The following is a 20149-nucleotide window of genomic DNA, read 5'->3' on the forward strand; positions in this document are numbered from 1 at the left end:
ATTATGTTGAAATAGTTTTCTTCTATTCCTATTTTGTTGGATATTTTTAATCATAAATGGGTGTTGGATTTCGTTGAACATTTTCTTTATCATTTGAAGTTGTCGTGTGGTTTTTAAAACCTCATTCTATTCATGTGGTGTGTTACATTGCTTATCTTACATTGAGCCACTCTTGGATTACTGGGATTAATGCCACTTGGTTATGGTGTCTAATACTTTTAATATGCTGTTAAATTTGGTTTACTAATGTTTTGTTCTGAATCTTTATATGCATATTGATAAGGGATATTGGTCTATAACTTTTTTTGTTATGATGTCTTTCTGTCTTTGAAATCAGGGTAATGCTGGCTTGATAGAATAGGGGTGGGAAATGTGCCATCCTGTTCTGATTTTTGGGAAGAGTTTAAGAAGAAATTGTTAGTTCTTCTTTAAATGTTTGGCGGAATTCATCAGTAAGGTCATTTGGTCTGGGCTTTTCTTTATTGCAAGATGACTGATTTTTGATGACTGATTGACTCTTTTTACTTATTATGTGTCTGTTGATATTTTCAATTCTTCTTGAGTCAGTTTTAGTGGTTTGTGTGTTTTAAGGAATTTGTCTATTTCATCTAGGTTATCCAAGTTGTTGGAATGTTAATTGTTCATAGTATTTTCTCACAGTCCTTTTTTTCAGGAATAATGTTGTCCCTACTTTCATTTCCTTGTTTTGTCCTTTGTATCTTTTATTTTTCGTAGTCTAAATAAAGGTTTGTCAACTTTTTTGATCTGTTCAAATGACCAACTTCTGGTTTCATTAATTCTTCTATTTTTCTTTCATCTGTTTTATCTCCACACTAATCTTTCTTACAGATCTTCCTGGGCTTACGATGGGGTTATGTCCTGATAAACCTATCGTAAGTTGACGATACGTCTAATACGCCTAATTTACTGAACATCATAGCTTAGCCTAGCCTCCTTTAAATCTGTTCAGAATGCTTACATTAGCCTTTGCTTGGGCAGAATCAGCTACCACAAAGCCTATTTTATAAGAAAATTTTGAATATCTCATGTAATTTCTTGAATGCTATACTGAAAGTAAAATGCACAGTGGCTGTCTGGGTCCAGAATGATTCTAAGTGTATCCGTTGTTTACATTCATGATCTCATGGATAACTGGGAGCTGCAGCTTGCTGCCACTGCCCAGCATCACGAGAGAGTGTTGTACCACGTATTGCTAGACTGGCAAAAGATCAAAATTCAAAATTTGAACTATGGTTTCTACTGAATGCATTTCACTTTTGCACCATCATAAAGTCAAAAAATTCTGAGACGAACCATTCTAAGTTGAGGACTGTCTATATTTCCTTTCTTCTGCTGGCTTTGGGTTTAGTTTTCTTTTTCTGTTTCTTTACAGTGTAAATTTGCTTATTGATTTGAGATACTATTTATAATTATAAATTTTCCACTGGTCATTGTTTGCATTGCACCTCATCACTTTTGGTATTTTGTGGTATTTTGCTTTTATTCATCTAAGTATTTTTAAATTTCCATTGTGATTTCTTCTTTGACCTACTGGTTAAGAGGGTGTAGTTTTTTTTTTTTATTGAGTTATTGATAGGTTACAATCTTGTGAAATTTCAGTTGTACATTAATGTTTGTCAGTCATGTTGTAGGTGCACCACTTCATCCTTTGTTCCCACCCCCCACCCCACCTTTCCCCTGGTATCCACTAAACTGTTCTTAGTCCATAATTTTAAATTCTAAGAGGGTGTAGTTTAATATCAATGTGTTTGTGAACTTTCCAGTTTTTCTTCTGTTGTTCATTTTCTGGTTTCAATCTATTATGATTCGAAAAGATACCCTATGTGATTTTAGTCTTCATAAAAATTTATTGAGACGCTTTTGTGGCCTAACATATGGTCTTTCCTGGAGAATATTTCATGTGTACTTGAGAAGAATATTTATTCTGCTGTTGTTGAGTGTAGTATTCTATATATCTGTTACACTAGTTGTTTTATGGTGTTACTCAAATCCTGTATTTAGTCATTGAAATTCTGTCTAGATGGTCTATCCCTTATTGAAAGTGGTGTTATATATTGGATTCTCCAACTGTTACTGTAGAATTGTCTACAATATTGTTTATCGTTGTTATATCTTCTTGATAAATTTACTCTTTTATCAGTGTACATTGTTTTTCTTTGTCTCCTATATCTGTTTTTGACTTCAAGTTTATTTTGTTTGATATAGTCTAACAACTTCAGCTTTCTTTTTTCTTCTTTTTTGTGAGTAAGATTGGCCTGGAGTAGAGCTAACACCTGTTCCCAATTTCCTCTGTTTACTTGAGGAAGATTGTCACTGAGCTAACGTCTGTGCCAGTCTTCCTCTATTTTGTGTGGGATGCTGCCACAGTGTGGCCTGATGAGTGGTGCTAGGTCCACACCTGGGATCCTAACCTGTGAACCCCAGGCCCCCGAAGCAGAGCGTGCGAACTTAACCACTACACCGCCTGGCAGGCCCAGCTTCATCTTTTTGTTAGTTACTGTTTGCATGGAGTATCTTTTGCCATCATTTTGCTATTTGTGATTTTAGATGTAAAGAAAGTCTCTTGTAGACTGCATATAGTTGGATCATTTTTTATTTCCATTCTACCAGTCTCTGCCTTTTGATTGGAAATTTTAATCCATTTACGTTTAAAGTTATTCCTGATGAGGGAGGATTTATTTCTGCCATTTGTCTTTTTGTTTTTTATATGTCTAATACCTTTTCTGCAACTCATTCCCTCCATTACTGCCTTCTTTTGTGTTTAGTTGATTTTTTGTAGAATTGTTTTGATTCCCTTCTTATTTCCTTTTGTGTATAATTTTTAGATGTTTTCTTTGAGTTTACCATGGGGAGTACATTAAACGTCCTAAGTTTATATCCATCTAATATGACTTGATAATAACTTGACTGGCATTTAAAAACTCTGCTCCTATATAGCTCCATCCCCTTTATGTTGTAATAAGTTACATCTTAAACATTGTGTGCCTAATAACATAGATTTACAGTTATTTTTTGTGCATTGGTCCTTAAAATCACGTAGGAAAGAAAAAGTGAATTTACAAACCAAAAATACAATAATACTACATTTTATATTTGCTGATTTAGTTACCTTTACTAAAGATCTTTATTCCTTCATTCTGCTTGAGTTACCGTCTAGTTACCTTTCATTTCAGCGTAAGCCTTTGACTCTATTTAGCATTTCTTGTAGGGTAGGTCTAGTGGTAATGAATTCCCTCAGCTTTTATTTGGGTATGTCTTTATTTTCTCTTTCATGTTTGGATAATAGTTCTGCTGGGCATAATATTCTTGTTTGAAAGTTTTTTTCTTTCAGTATTTTCCATTTGTTGTCCACTGCCTTTTGACCTCCATGGTTTATGATGAGAAATTGGTGGAAAATCTTATTGAGGATTCCTTGTACTTGATGAGTAGCTTCTCTTTTGCTGCTCTCAAGATTCTCTCTGTCTTTTAAGTTTGATTATAATGTGTTCTGTTGTGTCTTTCTCTTAGTTTATTCTGTTTGTAGTTTGTTTTGTTTCTTAGCTTTGTAGATTTGTGTCCATTATCAAATTTGTAGATTTATGTCCATTATCAAATTTGTGAAGTTTTCAGCCATTGTTTCTTCAAATAATCTTACTATCTTATTCTCTCTGTTCTTCTGGGACTCTCATAATGTACATGTTGGCCTGTGTGATCTGTCCCACAGGTCTCTTAGGCTTTGTTCACTTTTCTTGATTCATCTTTTTTGGTTTTGCTCCTCAGACTCCATAATTTCACTTTCGGCCTTGTTACTGCTAGTTGTGGTGAGAGTTTCTACTAGTTCTCATCTTAAGTGGCTAGGTGGGTTAGGGTACCTTGTAACTTCCTAATGGGGTAGAAGTTCAGGTTCCCTACTTGTCCTTTTCTGACATTACCTTGGCTGGGTTGCTGGGGTGGGGCACCTTGTTGCAACCAGGCCAAGATAGAAGACTAGGCTCTCCACTTGGCCTTTTCTGGTGTAGGTGGGGTTAGTGCCACCTTTTTTTCTGTAGTGTTTGCATGAGGTAGAGGGGCTATTGGCTAAAAGTTTTGTGTCTTCCCAGGCTATCATTCCAATTGTGTTTCTCTTAGAGGTGTGTCATTTCTCTTGCTGTTTCAAGATTTTTTTCTTTGTCTTTATTTTTATTCAAAATTTAATTGTATTATTTTATTCAGTTTTTTTCAGAAATTTGCCTGTGATATTATACTGTGATTCTTTCAGTTTATTCTCTTTAGAATTGCTCAGTTTCTTCTGTCTGTAGGTTTGTCGTTTGCTTAATTTGCAGTGTTTTCAGATACTTCTTTGAGTACTTTTCCAGCCGTGTGTAGGTTTGTCCTTTGCTTGATTTGCAATGTTTTCAGATATTTCTTTGAGTACTTTTTCAGCTGTGTTCTCTTTATCCTTTCCCTCTGGGACTCTAATGAAAGTTACATCTTTTGCTGGAGTCCTGCAGATCCCTGAGCCTCTCCAAGTGTGTTTTCTTTCTGTTCAGATTGGATAATTTCTATTTTCCCATTCACTTATTCTTTCCTTTGTCTTCTCCATTCTGCTCTTGGTCCTATCCATTGGGATTTTTGTTGTGGTTCTTACTATTTTTTACTAATACTTAATTTTTTAGAATAGTTTCAGTGTTACAGAAAAATTGAGCTGATAGTACAGAGTTCTCATGTTATAACCCCTCTTATCCTCCCCCTTTTTTTTCTGAGGAAGATTAACCCTGAGCTAACATCTGCTAATCCTCCTCTTTTTTCTGAGGAAGACTGGCCCTGAGCTAACATCTGTGCCCATCTTCCTCTCCTTTATATGTGGGACACCTGCCACAGCATGGCTTGCCACGCGGTGCCGTGTCCGCACCTGGGATCCGAACTGGCAAACCCTGGGCCGCCGGAGCGGAACGTGTGCATTTAACTGCTGCGCCACCAGGCCGGCCCTCTTGTTTCCCCTTGAATTGACACCTTAAATTAGTATAATACATGTGTTACAATTAATGAATTGATATTGATATATTATTATTGTGTAAAGTCCAGTTTATTTGGATTTCCTTAATTTTTATGTTATGTCCCTTTTCTGTTCCCGTTTCCCATCTAGGATACAATATTATATTCAGTAATCATGTTACCTTAGGCTCCTCTTGCTTGTGACGTTTTCTCAAACTTTTCTTACTTTTGATGACTTTGACAGTTTTTGGGAGTCGGGTGTATTGTAAGACGTCCCTGTATTGGAACTTCTCTGATGTTTTTTCATCATTAGACAGATTTGGGGCTATGGGCTTTTAAGAGGAAGATCACAGAGGTGTTTGCCTTTCACACTTTTGCCATTTTCATCACATAACAAGGGTACATCTGTCAACATGATTTATGACTGTTGAAGTTGATTACCTTGTTGAAGTAGTCTTTGTCAAGATTCTCCACTGGGGGGGCTGGCCCTGTGGCCGAGTGGTTCAGTTCACACGCTCCGCTTCAGCGGCCCAGGGTTTCACCGGTTCGGATCCTGGGCGCGGACATGGCCCCGCTCATCAGCCCATGTTGAGGTGGCATCCCATATGCCACAACTAGAAGGACCTACAACTAAAAGTATACATCTATCTACTGGGGGGATTCGGGGAGAAAAAAAGAAAAGATAGGCAAGTTGTTAGCTCAGGTGCCAATCTTAAAAAAAAATGAAAAAAAAAAGATTCTCCATTGTGAAGTTAACACTGTCCCCCTCCCCCTTGTTTCCATGTTGTACTCTTTGGGATGAAGTCACTCTTTCCTTTAAGGGTGGAGTATATAGATACTTGGAATTCTTCTGCATAGAAGATTTGTCTCTTCTACACTTACTGATTTATTCACTTCTTTATTAATAGCTGTATGGACTCATGGATATTTATTTTATACTTTGGGTTATAATTCAGTACTTGTTTATTTTGTTGCTGAAAATTTTCTGGCTTTGGCCATTGGGAGCATTTTCACTTGGCTCCTGTGTTCTTTTGACATATCTCATTCATTGATTTTTAAAAAAAATTTCTGTTACTGGTTTTTTCCAGTCCCAGAATTTCCATTTGGTTCTTCTTTATATCTTCTATTTCTTTGGTGAGGATTTAGCTTTTCATTGTTAAGTGTGTTTTTATTCCTTGCTGAGACGTTTTTATTATGGCTGCTTTAAAAATCTTTGTCAGATGGTTCTAACATCTTTAGACATTTGGTGTTAGCATCGTTGATTGTCTCTTCCATTTAAATTGTTGTTTTCCTAGTTTTTGGTAGGATAAGTGATTTTTTTCATTGAAGCCTGGGCATTTTGGGTATTATGTTATGATAGTCTGAATCTTATTTAAATTTTCTTTAGCTGGCTTTATTTGGCACTGCCCTGACAGGGGAAGGAAGGCTCGACTTCATTATTGCTAGGTGGATTTAGAAGTCCAGGCTCTGCACTTGGCCTCTCTTGACACTCATGAGTGGGGGAAGAGCTCCTTGTTAATGCTAGGCGAGTGTAGGCGTTCCAGCTCCAGTCTAGGCTTTGGCTGATTCCACCCTGATTGGGAGCAGGAGGGAGTATCTCCTTACTGTACTCCACATAGCCTCCACCAACACCAAATGATCCTGCTCTAGTGGATATAGAAAATAATCTTTGTACTATGATTGAATAAAATAAAAGTTATTTTAAAATTGTGTTTCATGTTTCATTCTTTAAAATATTGCTTTATATGTTTTATAATTCACATACTGTGTGTTCATAATTTATAAGTAAATAAATGAGAATCATGCGTACATTGGTACTGATAAAGGGACTGGAGGCCACTACGCAAGATGCTGTAGTGAATGTCTTCTTTTCCTGTAGCGTGGGAACTAAAATTGTATGGCGATCTTTTCTTGACTTTGCCCTCCCCTTCTCTTTTGTTCTTTCTTTCTAACATTTAACTTGGCTGCCATTATTGTTTATCTACGTTCCCATTGCTTAATTAGTTTCTGGAGTATACTGATACAGCTAATTAATAATCTAGATCCTGGCAGTGGAGACTGTATAATGCTTAACACTTGTCTTTCAGTATTGTCCATTTTCATGTGTAGTATTTTGACTTTCTTGGAAAGCAGGACGCTTTCTGCAAGGAGTAAGGATGTAAATTCATATGTGCTGGGAGCTATTATATGCAGATGATGAAAATTGTAACTGTGTAACCTCCAAATCGCTTAATTTACAGGACTTTGAGATATCATTATAAGTATTGTTAATAGACTTTAATGAGATCTTAGAATATATTGTCATCTAAGAGAAATGAGATTTTTTGCAAGGTCTGCTTAGAGGTGAGTCAAATCTAAGGGTCTATTTTTAATTCTTTATTCCATTATACTATTGTTTTATCATTGTGATCTTTTTCTATACGCTAATTAAAATTATTTGTTAATTTTTCTGTAAGTTGGGCAATGGCATTGGGAATAGGATAGATAAGCATTGTTAAAAGTTTGGAATGAGTTTATAAGTCACAAAACAAGTAATTAAGAATCAACTTTTACAGATTGCTTATTTACCTTTCAATTTAACAGACATTCTTTTCATATGGTTTTTTAAATATGTTTTTATAAAGTCTTTTAAAATCTTCTTTTAGGTAGGTAGCCATCCAGGCTTCCTGAAGGAGGTTCGAGATCACATGCAGGACTCTTTCTTAATGCAGCCTGAGGTAAGCAGGAATGTAGCTGGGTCAAGGCCCCGTCAATTTCATGCACTGTTACTGTCTTTATTATGCCTCTGAAAAATCATAAATTTTCAAGTATATTGAAATTTATGAACTTAAAATGTGCCAGATGATGGTTTTCTCACTTTATCTCTAAGACATAGACAAACTTTTTTATTTCACTGAATTTTACATGTGCTTTCTTGTGATATGCTCATTTCCTTTTAGGTATTGATGTTCTTAAAAAGTCATTTTCAGATATAACTTTTTCATGCACAGTACCTTGTCCACAGTAAGCATTTAATTATAGGATATAAAAGTCCTTCTCTTTTGTGCCTACCTGAAAGATAAAAACCTTTTCAAAAAAATTTTCAAATCTATATTTTTGTTAATCTAGATGAATAAATTAGTACGTGAATAATAAATGTATACAATTAGGAATAATTGTAACAAAATAAGGAATTTTATGTTAATATCTGTCTGATTAATCTGTATACCTGATTCAGATTTTGTCCAGTAATGTCCCTTATAGCAAATGGAAAAATATTTCTTCATGCCTCGGATCCAATCCAGGATCATAAGCCATTATTTCTTTAAAAATCTTTGGCTTTTTTCCCCCCCTCTTTTCTGAGACGCCAATTCCAGATCTGTTAGACTTCCTGCTATTGTCCCATGGTCACTGTGCTTCTATTATTTGTTGAGGTATTTTTTGGTCTTTTTTTCCTTCTTTATTTTGGAAAGTTTCTCTTGTTGTATCTTTAATCTTACTAATCTTTTCTAATCTATTATACTATTAGTTCCATGCAGTGTCTTTTTCATCTCAGATCTTGTATTTGTCATTTCTAAAAGTTCCATCTGGGTCTTTTTTATATCTTCTATTCCTTGCCTCATTATGTTCATATTTTTTTCTACTAATTTCTTTAATATATCAGCATATTTATTATAGCTATTTTAACTTTTTTGCCTACTGTTTTCCTATCTGTCATTTCTAGATCTGTTTCCACAGGTTGATTTTTTTACTATATAATGAGTTATATCATGTTTTGTGCAATGTTTAAAAGCCATTGTTTCATATCTTTTGTCTAATTTTCTGTTTGGTAAAGGTGAGAGGTTAAATCTAGTCTCTTACTTGGGGCTGGGAGTGAGTGTCTTATCTGCTTCAATCTGAAACACTTCCCCAGTCTTTGTCTTTAGTGACCTTGACATTTTTGAATACTATAGGACACTTGGGAGAGTACTCCTCATTTTGGATTTGTCTGGTATTTTCTCAAGATTAGATTGAACTAATGCCTTTTTTTGGCATGAATACCTCATAAATGATACTGTTTCCTTCTGGCAGGAGGCACGTGATGTTTGTTTGTCCTGTGTGTGACTGACTGTGTGTTACCTTGGTTCACTTTGGTAAGGAGGTGCTTGTCAGACTTCTCCAGGGACCACTTGCTATTTTTCCTTCTGTATTTATTAAGTTTTTTGGGGTGATATATTTGATACTATGTAAATATCCTGTTGCTCAGCATACTTTTCACCCACTATTTTTAGCATCTATTGTCAATTAGAAAAATTTTCAAAATTACAAAAATAGTATATATGTGTTGAAAGAAAAATTGTATACTGTACCGTAGTGAAGAAAAGGAAAACATGATGATGTGTATATTTTTTAGACCTTTTTTTCTCTGTACAAACATCTTGCAACAAGTAATTTCAGGATTTTATTGAATAAATGGAGTATAAGTTTTATTGAGTTTATCTCTTAGTCTTCACTTAGTATAAACATTAGTACAACACCATGTCATTGCTGAAATTTTATCATCACTACCTCTAATCAGAGTTCTTCACTATTTTTATGCTTTGGACTCCCTTGGTAATATGGCTAGACTAATTCTCAGAATGTTATTAAATGCATAAAATAAAATATCTGTGATTATAATTAGAACTTATTAGAATTATATCAAAATACAGTTATCAAAATGTTTTTTAAATTCTTGAAATGTAACATATATACTTTATTAATGCATTAAGTAATAATATATAGTGGTTAATGACTATAATTCTTTTGAAGCAGTGTTGAACACAAATGATACATTGAGCTAACCACCAATACAATATGAAAAGCTGGGGATTTTTGTTTATTTTCTTACATTTTTTTAACCTTTTTTTTTTTTTTTAAGGAAGATTGGCCCTGAGCCGACATCTGTTGCCAATCTTCCTCTTTTCTCCCCTTTTTCTCTCCGAAGCCCCAGCACATAGTTGTATATCCTGGTTGTCGGTCATTCTAGTTCTTTTACGTAGGATGGTGCCTCAACATGGCTTAATGAGCGGTGGGTAGGTCCATGCCCAGAATCCCGACTGGGGAACCCGGGCTGTCAACACAGAGCACGTGAAGTTAACTACTTGGCCACGGGCTAGCCCTCGATTTTTATTTGTGACATGGTCACAGGTACTGCTGAAAGTAATGTGGTTTGTTGCCTCCAATTAGAATGAAAGAGAATGCAACATTTCATTTAAAGTTAATGAATATAAAGATTTTTTTTTCCATGCAGTGTAATGGACCCAAGTTTAACTTGTATTTGAATATGGCTAGGAAGTAGGCTCTGTGCAGACTGTATCTTCGTACCCATTTTCTAGATTAGATTTGCAGCAACAAGTATATCGAGCCTGTATGTCTTGATCACATTCCCATGTGGTTTACTCACTTGGTCAAAATGTACTGAATGAAATTAATTACTCACGTGTAAAAGGAAAAATTAGGGGGAAGTTTTAAAATCAATGTGATGGTTAATTTTGATATTCACGTGGAACTGGTTAAAATAAAAAGTAAGGTACTGTTTTTCAGTGAGTAGACTGAAAATGAATCAATTTGCCGTAAATTCCTCATTGTATTTACCTTTTACCTTACCAGTATCTTGTTTCAGTCAGTTTTAGTGTGTTGTTTTTCACTGAATTCGTAAGTAAGTTTGTTTTTTCTCCATGCCTGAATGGGGAATATATTAATTGTGTATTTGTTCCATTTAATTTCATTTCTTTAGATTACTCAGTGCATGTTTATAGGATGCATAAAATTTAACTATGATTATTTTGATTGCTTACATATGAAGCAGAGAAAATGTGGCATGAATGTATATTTCTCTTTTTGCTAATGTTCTTCCATTAAATGGGTCCTTTTGCTTTTGAAGTAGTGGTAGCTATGAAAGTGGCTTTAAAATATTTTCCGTATTAATGATTCTATCTTTCTGATAGTACTTTCTCATTCTCTTCAGATAAAAGTATTTGTCAATGTGGACCAGTTGCTTAGCTCCTTGTTTACTTGACTCAATTCAACTGGTCTACTTTTTATTGGTACGTCTTACAGCTTACTAATTAATTACTTAACCATTCTGCCAATAAAATCATTGTCAACTTGAAGGATGTTTCTAATAAGTTAAAGAAAAATCTAATCCAAGATTAGATTAGATGGTTGGACTTCACTTATATTGGTAAAAGAATACTTTATAGGTGCTCCTACATGGAGGTCTCATATGTAAATCTACTGGGAACTGCTTTATTTTTCTTTGTGTAATCCTGCAATACAGTGGCAGGTGTCTTAATAATTTTAGTGTTCCTAATTTGTACTGTGGCGCCAGATTTTAAACATTGTTTTATCTTCCATTATTTTATTGATGTGTTTTCTTTGATCCTTTTCCCAATGTAAAAATTTAAATTAGTATATAGTTCTCAGGAAAACATGTTGTCATTCCAAATGAAAAAACCAGAGCATTCTCCTCTATTGTCCTTGTAACATTGGGAGGGTCCTAATTGGACTTAATATTTTTACAGTTATTCTTAGTTGTTCCTTGTTACCATTCTTTTGCTGTTGATTAAGAGCCTATCAGAGATTGAAGAATGAGTTGATTTCCACTTTGAAAAGTAAAAGTTAGGGCTTCCTTTAAGTGATATTTGAGTAAATGAGGAATAGACAGCATGGGTTATTTTTTATGGTACCAGAATGAATATAACATACATTCTTGGTACATAAATAGCTATATTTTCTCACACCTATTTTATTTGTTGTATGCTGAGAAAGTTTTTTTCTTTTTCTTTTTTTGATCTTTATGTTAATGTTTATTGTTTTTATCTTCAATTTATTACCTTTATTTTCTAAAATGCTGTGGCACTTCTGAAATTTATCCATGCAGTTTGCCCATTTTATGTTTTTTTTAGCTTGATTGTCATCTTGTGTGACATCCATTATTCATCTATCTATGGAACATTTTGAGGCTTCTTATATCATATCGTACTGGATGCTCTTGGGTATGAAGATGAGTAAAATAATCTTAACGTCAGGTGGAAAGATGGATACAGATATTTTTGACATGATATGTGGTATTTGATGTAACTGATTATGACAGTTTTGTAATGACTCAGAAGAGAGATCAAATACAAGTTGCACTTAAAGGCTTGCCTTTCCTTGTTTGATTTCTAATTGTGACTGTCAAGTTAATTTTTTAATACAAACACATCAGTTGATCTGAATTGTATTTTTTGTAAGACTGTCTGCATTTTCATGACATTGCTTTTGTCTCATAATTTTCAAAGTACACCTCGTTTGGTTTTACCTTCATATACAGTCATGCGTCGCTTAACAACAGGGATACATGCTGAGAAATGTGTCATTAGGTGACCATAGAGTGCACTTACACAAACCTAGATGGTTGAGCCCACTACACACCTAGGCTCTATGGTACTGATCTTATGAGACCACTGTCACATGTGTGATCTGTTTTTGATTGAAATGTGATGCAGCACGTGACTATTTTATTTTGTTTTTTTGAATTACATCAATATTGGCAAATATTCACCCTTGGCAGAAAGATTGACTGTATTATTATCTGTTGACTAATTATTAACTGTAATTAATAGCCAAAAATCATTTTGAATGAGGTTTTTTTTTTTTTTTTTACTTAAGTTGAAAAAAATGTATATTTTATTGTGGTTGAATGAGGTTTTAAAAATAGTTGATAGATGGGAAGGGAAGTTCCAAAAGTGCTTGTAACAACAGCAGCTCAATGGAAAAAGTACTTAACATCTTCAAATTATTCCTTTAAAAAGTCTGTAGTCATTTGATTATGAAGCCTTACGTTTTGTAGGTCCATTTAATTTCTTCTGTCAAATGACAGGGAAATATGTCATTGTAAACTGAAAACTCTGTACCTTTCTTTGATTTTCAGTTTTTACTTGCCTATTTGTAGGGATCTGTTAAACTAAATTAGTAGAGAAAAACACTATTTTTGAAGGAGACCTACCTGAGATCATTACGTTTGTTTGAACCTAAGTTAGCTGCATTGGGGTTAACCATTTGCATACAGATGAAGACTTCTGACCCACTAAACCTGATGAGAGATTAACAGAATTGTTTTGCAGAGAGAGCAAGTGTAATGAAAAATACAGTAATTTTTTTTCTGGTTAAACTGTGTCTTTCTTAATTATCTTTTTATGTTTCCAATTTTAGAAATATGGAAAACTGACCACTTGTACTGGCTGCCGAACACAGTGCAGGTTTTTTGATATGACTCAGTGTATAGGTCCTAATGGATACATGGAGCCATATTGTTCAACTGCTTGCATGAACAGTCACAAGACAAAATATGCAAAATCACAAAGTAAGTTTCAGGTATTTGGAAGTTAAAAAACTTTAATAACATGACTAATTTCTTAACTACTCTTCTCCTTTAACTTTGTTTTTATGCTTGTTTTTAACCGCATAAATTGTTTATTATTATACTAAGCTTTCTTACTGCAGACTTTCAATAGTTTTGATTATTCCATATTTCTTTTAATTTTTCAGGTATTGGTGAAGTTCTCACCATGTCTCTGTTCTTAGCTAAAATTGTTTTTCCATCCAAATGTTATCTAAAACTGAGATTTGTTTTCATGTCTCTGTATGTTCTAGAGACCTAATAGTAGACTCTCATGACAGTCTTTTTTCAGGTATAAATAATCTTGGAAATTAATAAAAGAATAGTTTACAGAAGCTTCCATTAAACTATTCTCAGAAGTCAATTTTTTTTTTGTTTTTTTTTTAACTTTTATTGCTTTATAAGGAAATCAGATATGTACCTTTTCTCTCCTAGGTTTGGGAATTATTTGCCATTTCTGTAAACGAAACTCTTTACCTCAATATCAAGCCACAATGCCTGATGGAAAACTGTATAACTTTTGCAATTCCAATTGTGTGGCTAAATTTCAGGTTTGTTATTTACTTTGCATAACCCCCACCCCCAATAAACTACACATAGAAAATAAACAGTGTAGTATGCTTTATGTTTATTTAATGTGCTAATTTTTCCATAGTTTGTTGAGGGTCAAATTAGAGAGTGGAGATTCTTGAGTCACAGTAAAGATAGCTGCACCAGCTCTCTACTTAGCACTGAAAATCTAATTGACTTTTTAAGTGTTACTTATGATACAGACTTTAAAGAAAAATGTTTTAGTATAATTAAGCTCAGTGCCTATGTAGTATTTTCTTAGTAGATGGTTTGAATAACATGTGACTCTTAAGGGGAATTTTGTTTTATGATACACGGATGAAGGGTGTAGGTATGTTTAGCCTGTAAGTGATAAGCATAAATGTTTTCCTTGTATATTAGAAATATGCCGTGTAACAGGGGATTGGACTTGGACGTAGGCCATAATTTAATACAAGATCAGTTTCAGGGAGACATTTTCTTTTTGGTAAACGTAAAGAGCTTTCTGACATAGTTCTTCAGAGTCGAAGTATGGTTAGTCTCAGAAGATAGTATTACTGGAAGTATTCAAACATAAGCCAGTTGACCACTAGGAAGGAATAGTTTAGAGGAGATTCAGCATTTGTTAAGTGGTATGAGTAGGTTTACCTGTTTTGTGTGAAAATTTCAGGGTGTTACTCAAGGTTTTAAACCCGTGCGTAAAGCCATGCTTCCGTGAGTTAATTCATCCAAGAATTCTACTGTGTTGCAGGCACTGTGCTCTATGTTAATTTATTTAACTAAGCAGTCTCTTAAGTATGTTGCAGTCGTTACTAGAGCAGTTATTAGCATTTAAATTGAGGTGGTTTTGATTTCAGCCAGATGAATGTTGTTTCTGTTAATAGTTATATCCTCTGAGCTTAGGTGATAAACCACATTCAAGACTAAACTTTTATTTTGAAAGTTGGGATCATGGCCATTGATAGATCTTTAGAGTGGTAAATATTCCTTTTGATTTGCTGGCTTTTGTTAAGCTAGAAATTAAAGAATAAGGATTAATTAGATGAGGGAAGGGCAGTGTCTTTGGCATGCTACTTGTCAGATTTTAGCTTCCTTTATTCCTTTTTGATGTTGGGTAAACTGAAATGTTAATTGAAAATATTTTAACTACTTTTTTCATTTAATTGAAACTTTTATGATCTGTGATTTGATGAGACCATTCGTATATGTACATTGTGTATTTTAGAGAAAGGATTTAGAATCGTTTCTGAGGAATGCATCCAGATAAACCTGGAGGCAGCCTCATCACTCTGTAACTCGGTGTTAAAGTAATACAAAGTTGACAAATAGAAAAGCAGCATTGTTTCCCTTTATCTTACAGCAAACCATAGATATTGAACTTTGTCTTCATTAGATGTTTTTTCATTTCAAAGTAAGATAATATGATAGTATTTCATTTGTTTTGAAAGAATAATTAACTTTAATGGACTAAAAATTTTAGAAACTCTAAGGGTAATGTTGCTGGTTTTTGTTTCAAAAATTTATTCACCTGTGGGGCTGGCCAAGTGGCATAGTGGTAAAGTTCATGCGCTCCTCTTCAGTGGCCTGAGGTTCGTGGGTTCGGATCCTGGGCACAGACCTGGCTTTGCTTGTCAGGCTATGCTGTGGCAGCACCCCACATAAAGAAGAGGAAGATTGGCACAAATGTTAACTCAGGGCCAATCTTCCTCACAAAAAACCCAAAAAAGAAAATGGTAATTAAATATCAGTGTACACACCACTCAGGTTGGAAATTATAACAAAACTTTTAAGCCCATGTATGCTCTTATGTTTTTCTATTCTGTAAATTGTTTTAACTTTTAAAAATGTAATAAAACTAAAATAAATTCCTGATATCGATACCAGTCTGCAAATCTTTTTCTTCCTAACTTTGTCTAAGAAATGATAAGGGGCCGGCCTTGTGCCCAGTGGTTAAGTGTGCGCACTCCACTTCCGTGGCCCAGGGTTTTGCTGGTTTGGATCCTGGGCGCAGACGTGGCGCCACTCATCAGGCCATGCTGAGGTGGCGTCCCACATAGCAGAACTAGAAGAACCTACAACTAGAATATACAACTATGTACTGGGGGGCTTTGGGGAGAAGAAGGGGAAAAGAAAGATTGGCAACGATGTTAGCTCAGGGCCAATCTTTACCAAAAAAAAAAAGAGAAAGAAATGATCAGTTTTTAAAAAGTGATGTAGGCTGTTTTTGCTGATGGACTTGAAATGAAAATGGTGGTAAGTGGGACGAATCACTGGTAAATGAGCTGTTGGAGAGGGAACTAGGAACTAGGTTTTTAAAAACATTCATTTACTAGTTCAGAACTTGGTTAACTAACATCACTATTGTTTGTTTACATTTTCTTAAAGAGAAAAAATTATAATTGAACTGTATGATTTTTGTTCCTTTTTCATATAATTTTATTTTAAATAAATAGCAGTAATCCTGTGGTAGAAAATGAATTTCAGTTTCATATAACTTAGTGTCCTAGTATAATTTTTAAAGATAAAATTAAAAATGTAATTTTATGTGTTGAGGAAATATTTAAGCAAAATGCATACTATTTTCTGGACATAGTTGGTATTTGACAATAGTCACAAATAAAAATTCTAAAATCCGGGGGCTGGCCCCGTGGCCGAGTGGTTAAGTTCGCGCACTCCGCTGCAGGCGGCACAGTGTTTCGTTGGTTCGAATCCTGGGCGTGGACATGGCACTGCTCATCAAACCACGCTGAGGCAGCATCCCACATGCCACAACTAGAAGGACCCACAACAAAGAATGAATATACAACTATGTACTGGGGGGCTTTGGGGAGAAAAAGGAAAAAAATAAAATCTTTAAAAAAAAAAAATTCTAAAATCCATATCGAACAAGGTATGTTTTGTTCTTTATTTTAGGCTCTAAGTATGCAGTCTTCTCCAAATGGCCAGTTCGTAGCCCCAAGTGATATTCAGTTGAAGTGCAACTATTGCAAAAATTCCTTTTGTTCAAAGCCAGAAATCCTGGAATGGGAGGCAAGTCATATTTTGTTATGTATATTATCTAGTGCTAAAATAAAAGTCTAGTAAAATTACTGTGCATTTCCATTTGAGAATCTATTTCTTAGTGGATAAGGATTAGTCTTTTTTAGTTTTGTGATGATTGGATTATTTACTTTATGTGGCACCAACAAAGGATCTGTTTCTTTTTAGGTCAAACAAAAAATTATTGAAGTCCTATTCACTATATAGTGAATATATAGTTCATAATAGTGTTCATAACAGTGAATACTATTATGTGTTCATAGTAGGGTTCATAATAGTGTAAAGAATGTCACTTTGTTTAGCTATGTATCTGGAGTATCTGTACAATATTTTTCACATTTTCCCCCATCCTTATAAGTATTGTCTGTTAACTATATCTTGTATTGCCTACTACCTGTAAAAATTAGAATTTGTTAGTCATCTACCAAGTTGTCATGTAACATTTTATAATTATGTTTTAATGAAAGAACCCTAATGTAAATTTATTTTTTTCTCCTCACTCTTGCCTTCACTAGTTTATCAATTTACTTTGCCATATCTTTTTGAAAACTCTGATCATTAATTTTTGTTTCTATGAGCGGGCAATAATGGATGGATGGACAAAGTGGCCCTGGTTGAACGTTTCTTTCTTGAGCAATGTTCATCTTTGGCCACTCTTTATTTCATCTTTTTCGAGGGCATAGAGTATATAATAAAATGGTATACAAGAGGGAGTACTAACAACAGACTGCTGTTGAGCCAAAACTTATTAGTGGCTGTTAGCAAGTCACTCAGTATCTGAGTGTTAGGTGAAAGGTGATACCCAGAAGTGAACTACACAATTTCTAAAGTACTTTGGAAATTGAAATTTCATTATTTTAACACTTTAGTCCCTAGAAATTTTTTTAGTTTGTTATTTTTGTTTGGTGCTGTCTCAATAATTTAAACCAATTATTCTTTGAGAGTGTCTTTGGCACCTAGTGATGATTTTTAGTGACTAATACCCTCTTTAAATCATGGCAGGAAGAATGTTGAAGGCCCAATAAGAGAGAATGGGGGAATGAGGAAAGAAACCCATAAGCTAGGACATAGAAGTATATCATGTAGGAAAGGAAGATCCCACATAAACTGAATTTTGATAATAACTAGATGAAAGTGAGGTCCTTTCGGCCATCTCCATGTTAGCCCTACTCCACTTTTGTAGTCTCGTTGGTGTGTTGCTTTTATTTACAGGGAGTTTAAGTGTTGGAAGGAGTTAAGAAACACTTCAGACTGAATGATAGTTGAACCTGTTCCCCAGGGGATTGAAAATTTAAGGGCCTCCTGCTTCTCATTCCATGGTTGGCAGTTGTGGTTTCTTTGTTGCTGTTTTCCTCTTAGAAGGTATAGGTCCATGATGGGGCAGCTTTCCATGATGATTGCCTTACTGCTTGAGTTCCTTCCTAGATTCTTTCACCTTTCTTATCTCTGTCTTCACGTATTTTTGCTAAGTGTTGGGTAGATGATTTAGACCTAGTCTACATCCTCCGTCATAATGGAGGGGGAAAGCTGCCACCCTGAAAGTGTTAACTTGTTCCTGTTTGGCTGGATATCTGAAAAATAGCTCTGGCTATTGTGGGTTTGGGGCCAGGAGAAATAACTAAATAATTACTAACCTTGCTCTATTCAAGGGAACCAACTCCGTCTTAAGCTTAGCAGCACACTGTGTGATGGCCCCAAATCGAATACTTGACCCCTAATTGGTCTGTTACTATTAAGCAGTGATAGGAATGTGATTGAACCTACTTGACTACATTCAAGAAAGAATATTTCTTTTTGAAGACATTATTAATATCATAATTCTCATCTTTTTGTAGCATACCCATGTTGTATCTTCCATTGTTTTCTTCCTATTTTTACAGTTGTTAGCAACACCAGACTCCCATCTTGTTTAGTGGTAGTTTTTCACAAGTAATTTTAGGGTAGTTAATGGTATTGAATTTTGTGGAGCTGTCTCTAACTGTAGCAGTGAATTAGTTACACCAGGTGTCTGTGGCCTATAGGAAATGTATCCCTAAAGATTATAACATTAAGTAGCTAAATGATTTAACTTTGTTTTCGTAAACGTGGCTTGTTTATTTCTTAAACTTGTTCTTGAGGTGGTTGTCATATACTTACCAAGGTTCCCATTGTGCATTTAGAACAAAGTGCATCAATTCTGCAGCAAAACTTGTTCAGATGACTATAAGAAGTTGCATTGCATAGTTACATATTGCGAATACTGTCAAGAGGAGAAGACTCTTCATGAAACAGTAAATTTCTCTGGCGTTAAGAGACCTTTCTGTAGTGAAGGCAAGTGTATATACACTGTTGTTCATAACTTTTATTAATATTTAATGTTAATTTTTTGCCAAAATATATAACTACATATGTCTAGAGTAGCTTTACAATTTAGCATACCTGAACAAAAAATTGAGTTCACTTTGTTACAGACTTGTTTTGTTATTTTATATATATTTGTAGACCTCTGGACCTCATGGTGTTTTATCTCTAAAAATTTGGTAACCTATTTTTCCATTACAAGGAAGTTTTGAGGATGAAATAAGAGCATTATCATACCACATCATTTCTAAACTTATAAATTGTGATCTGAAAGTTGATTTTCCAAGTGGATTAGAATTGTATTCCATTGGATCCATTTTCTTGCCCAGCTTACTGCCTAGCCTACAAAGGTTTTCAATATACCAGAAAGAAAATCACATGTGGCATCACTGCTTACATAATAAGTAAATACTTACAGGGACTAAGTGTTGACACTGGCTTTTGTAGTAGTACATTCAAGAATTCTCTTTCCTCTCATTTATACTTGTGCTGCTCTGGTGTCAGGCAGCAAATTATAGAAATGAACTCCAGTTCTCATTCTAATTCTCCACAGATAGGAAGCCAGGGTTGTAGGTATGGGCTTTGGGCTCTTGTTATTATTACTTTTCCCCAAATATCACATTCTTGGTCTAAGCTGGCTTTCACTTTCTTTTCTTTCTTTCTTTCTTTTTATTGGCCCCAGGCACTGAACTCCCAGCTTTCCTATCTGCTATCCTCATCTATGGTTTTCCAGTTAGTTTTGGGGTTTTTTTCCCCCTAGATCTCCTTTTTTAATGGATTTCTACTGCTAGTTAGGGGCAAGAAAAAGGTTGGAAAAACCTAAGTGCCCGCAATAGGGAATGACAGCATATCAAGAGTATCAGT

General features: G+C 34.7%; 1 protein-coding gene across 24 annotated transcripts in view; it reads left to right on the top strand.

Moving 5' to 3' along the window:
• Positions 1-20149, top strand: part of ZMYM2 (zinc finger MYM-type containing 2) — a 94439-nt gene that overhangs the window by 40462 nt on the left and 33828 nt on the right. For all 24 annotated transcript variants that reach the window (XM_070239435.1, XM_023621357.2, XM_023621358.2 and 21 more), the window contains 5 exons: positions 7620-7691; positions 13171-13321; positions 13793-13908; positions 16820-16936; positions 19105-19255. In XM_070239435.1, coding sequence (XP_070095536.1) covers positions 7620-7691; positions 13171-13321; positions 13793-13908; positions 16820-16936; positions 19105-19255 — 607 coding nt within the window. The remainder of the gene's footprint in view (positions 1-7619; positions 7692-13170; positions 13322-13792; positions 13909-16819; positions 16937-19104; positions 19256-20149) is intronic.

The sequence above is a fragment of the Equus caballus genome, chromosome 17 (genome assembly GCF_041296265.1).
Source record: "Equus caballus isolate H_3958 breed thoroughbred chromosome 17, TB-T2T, whole genome shotgun sequence".
Lineage (NCBI taxonomy): Eukaryota > Metazoa > Chordata > Mammalia > Perissodactyla > Equidae > Equus > Equus caballus.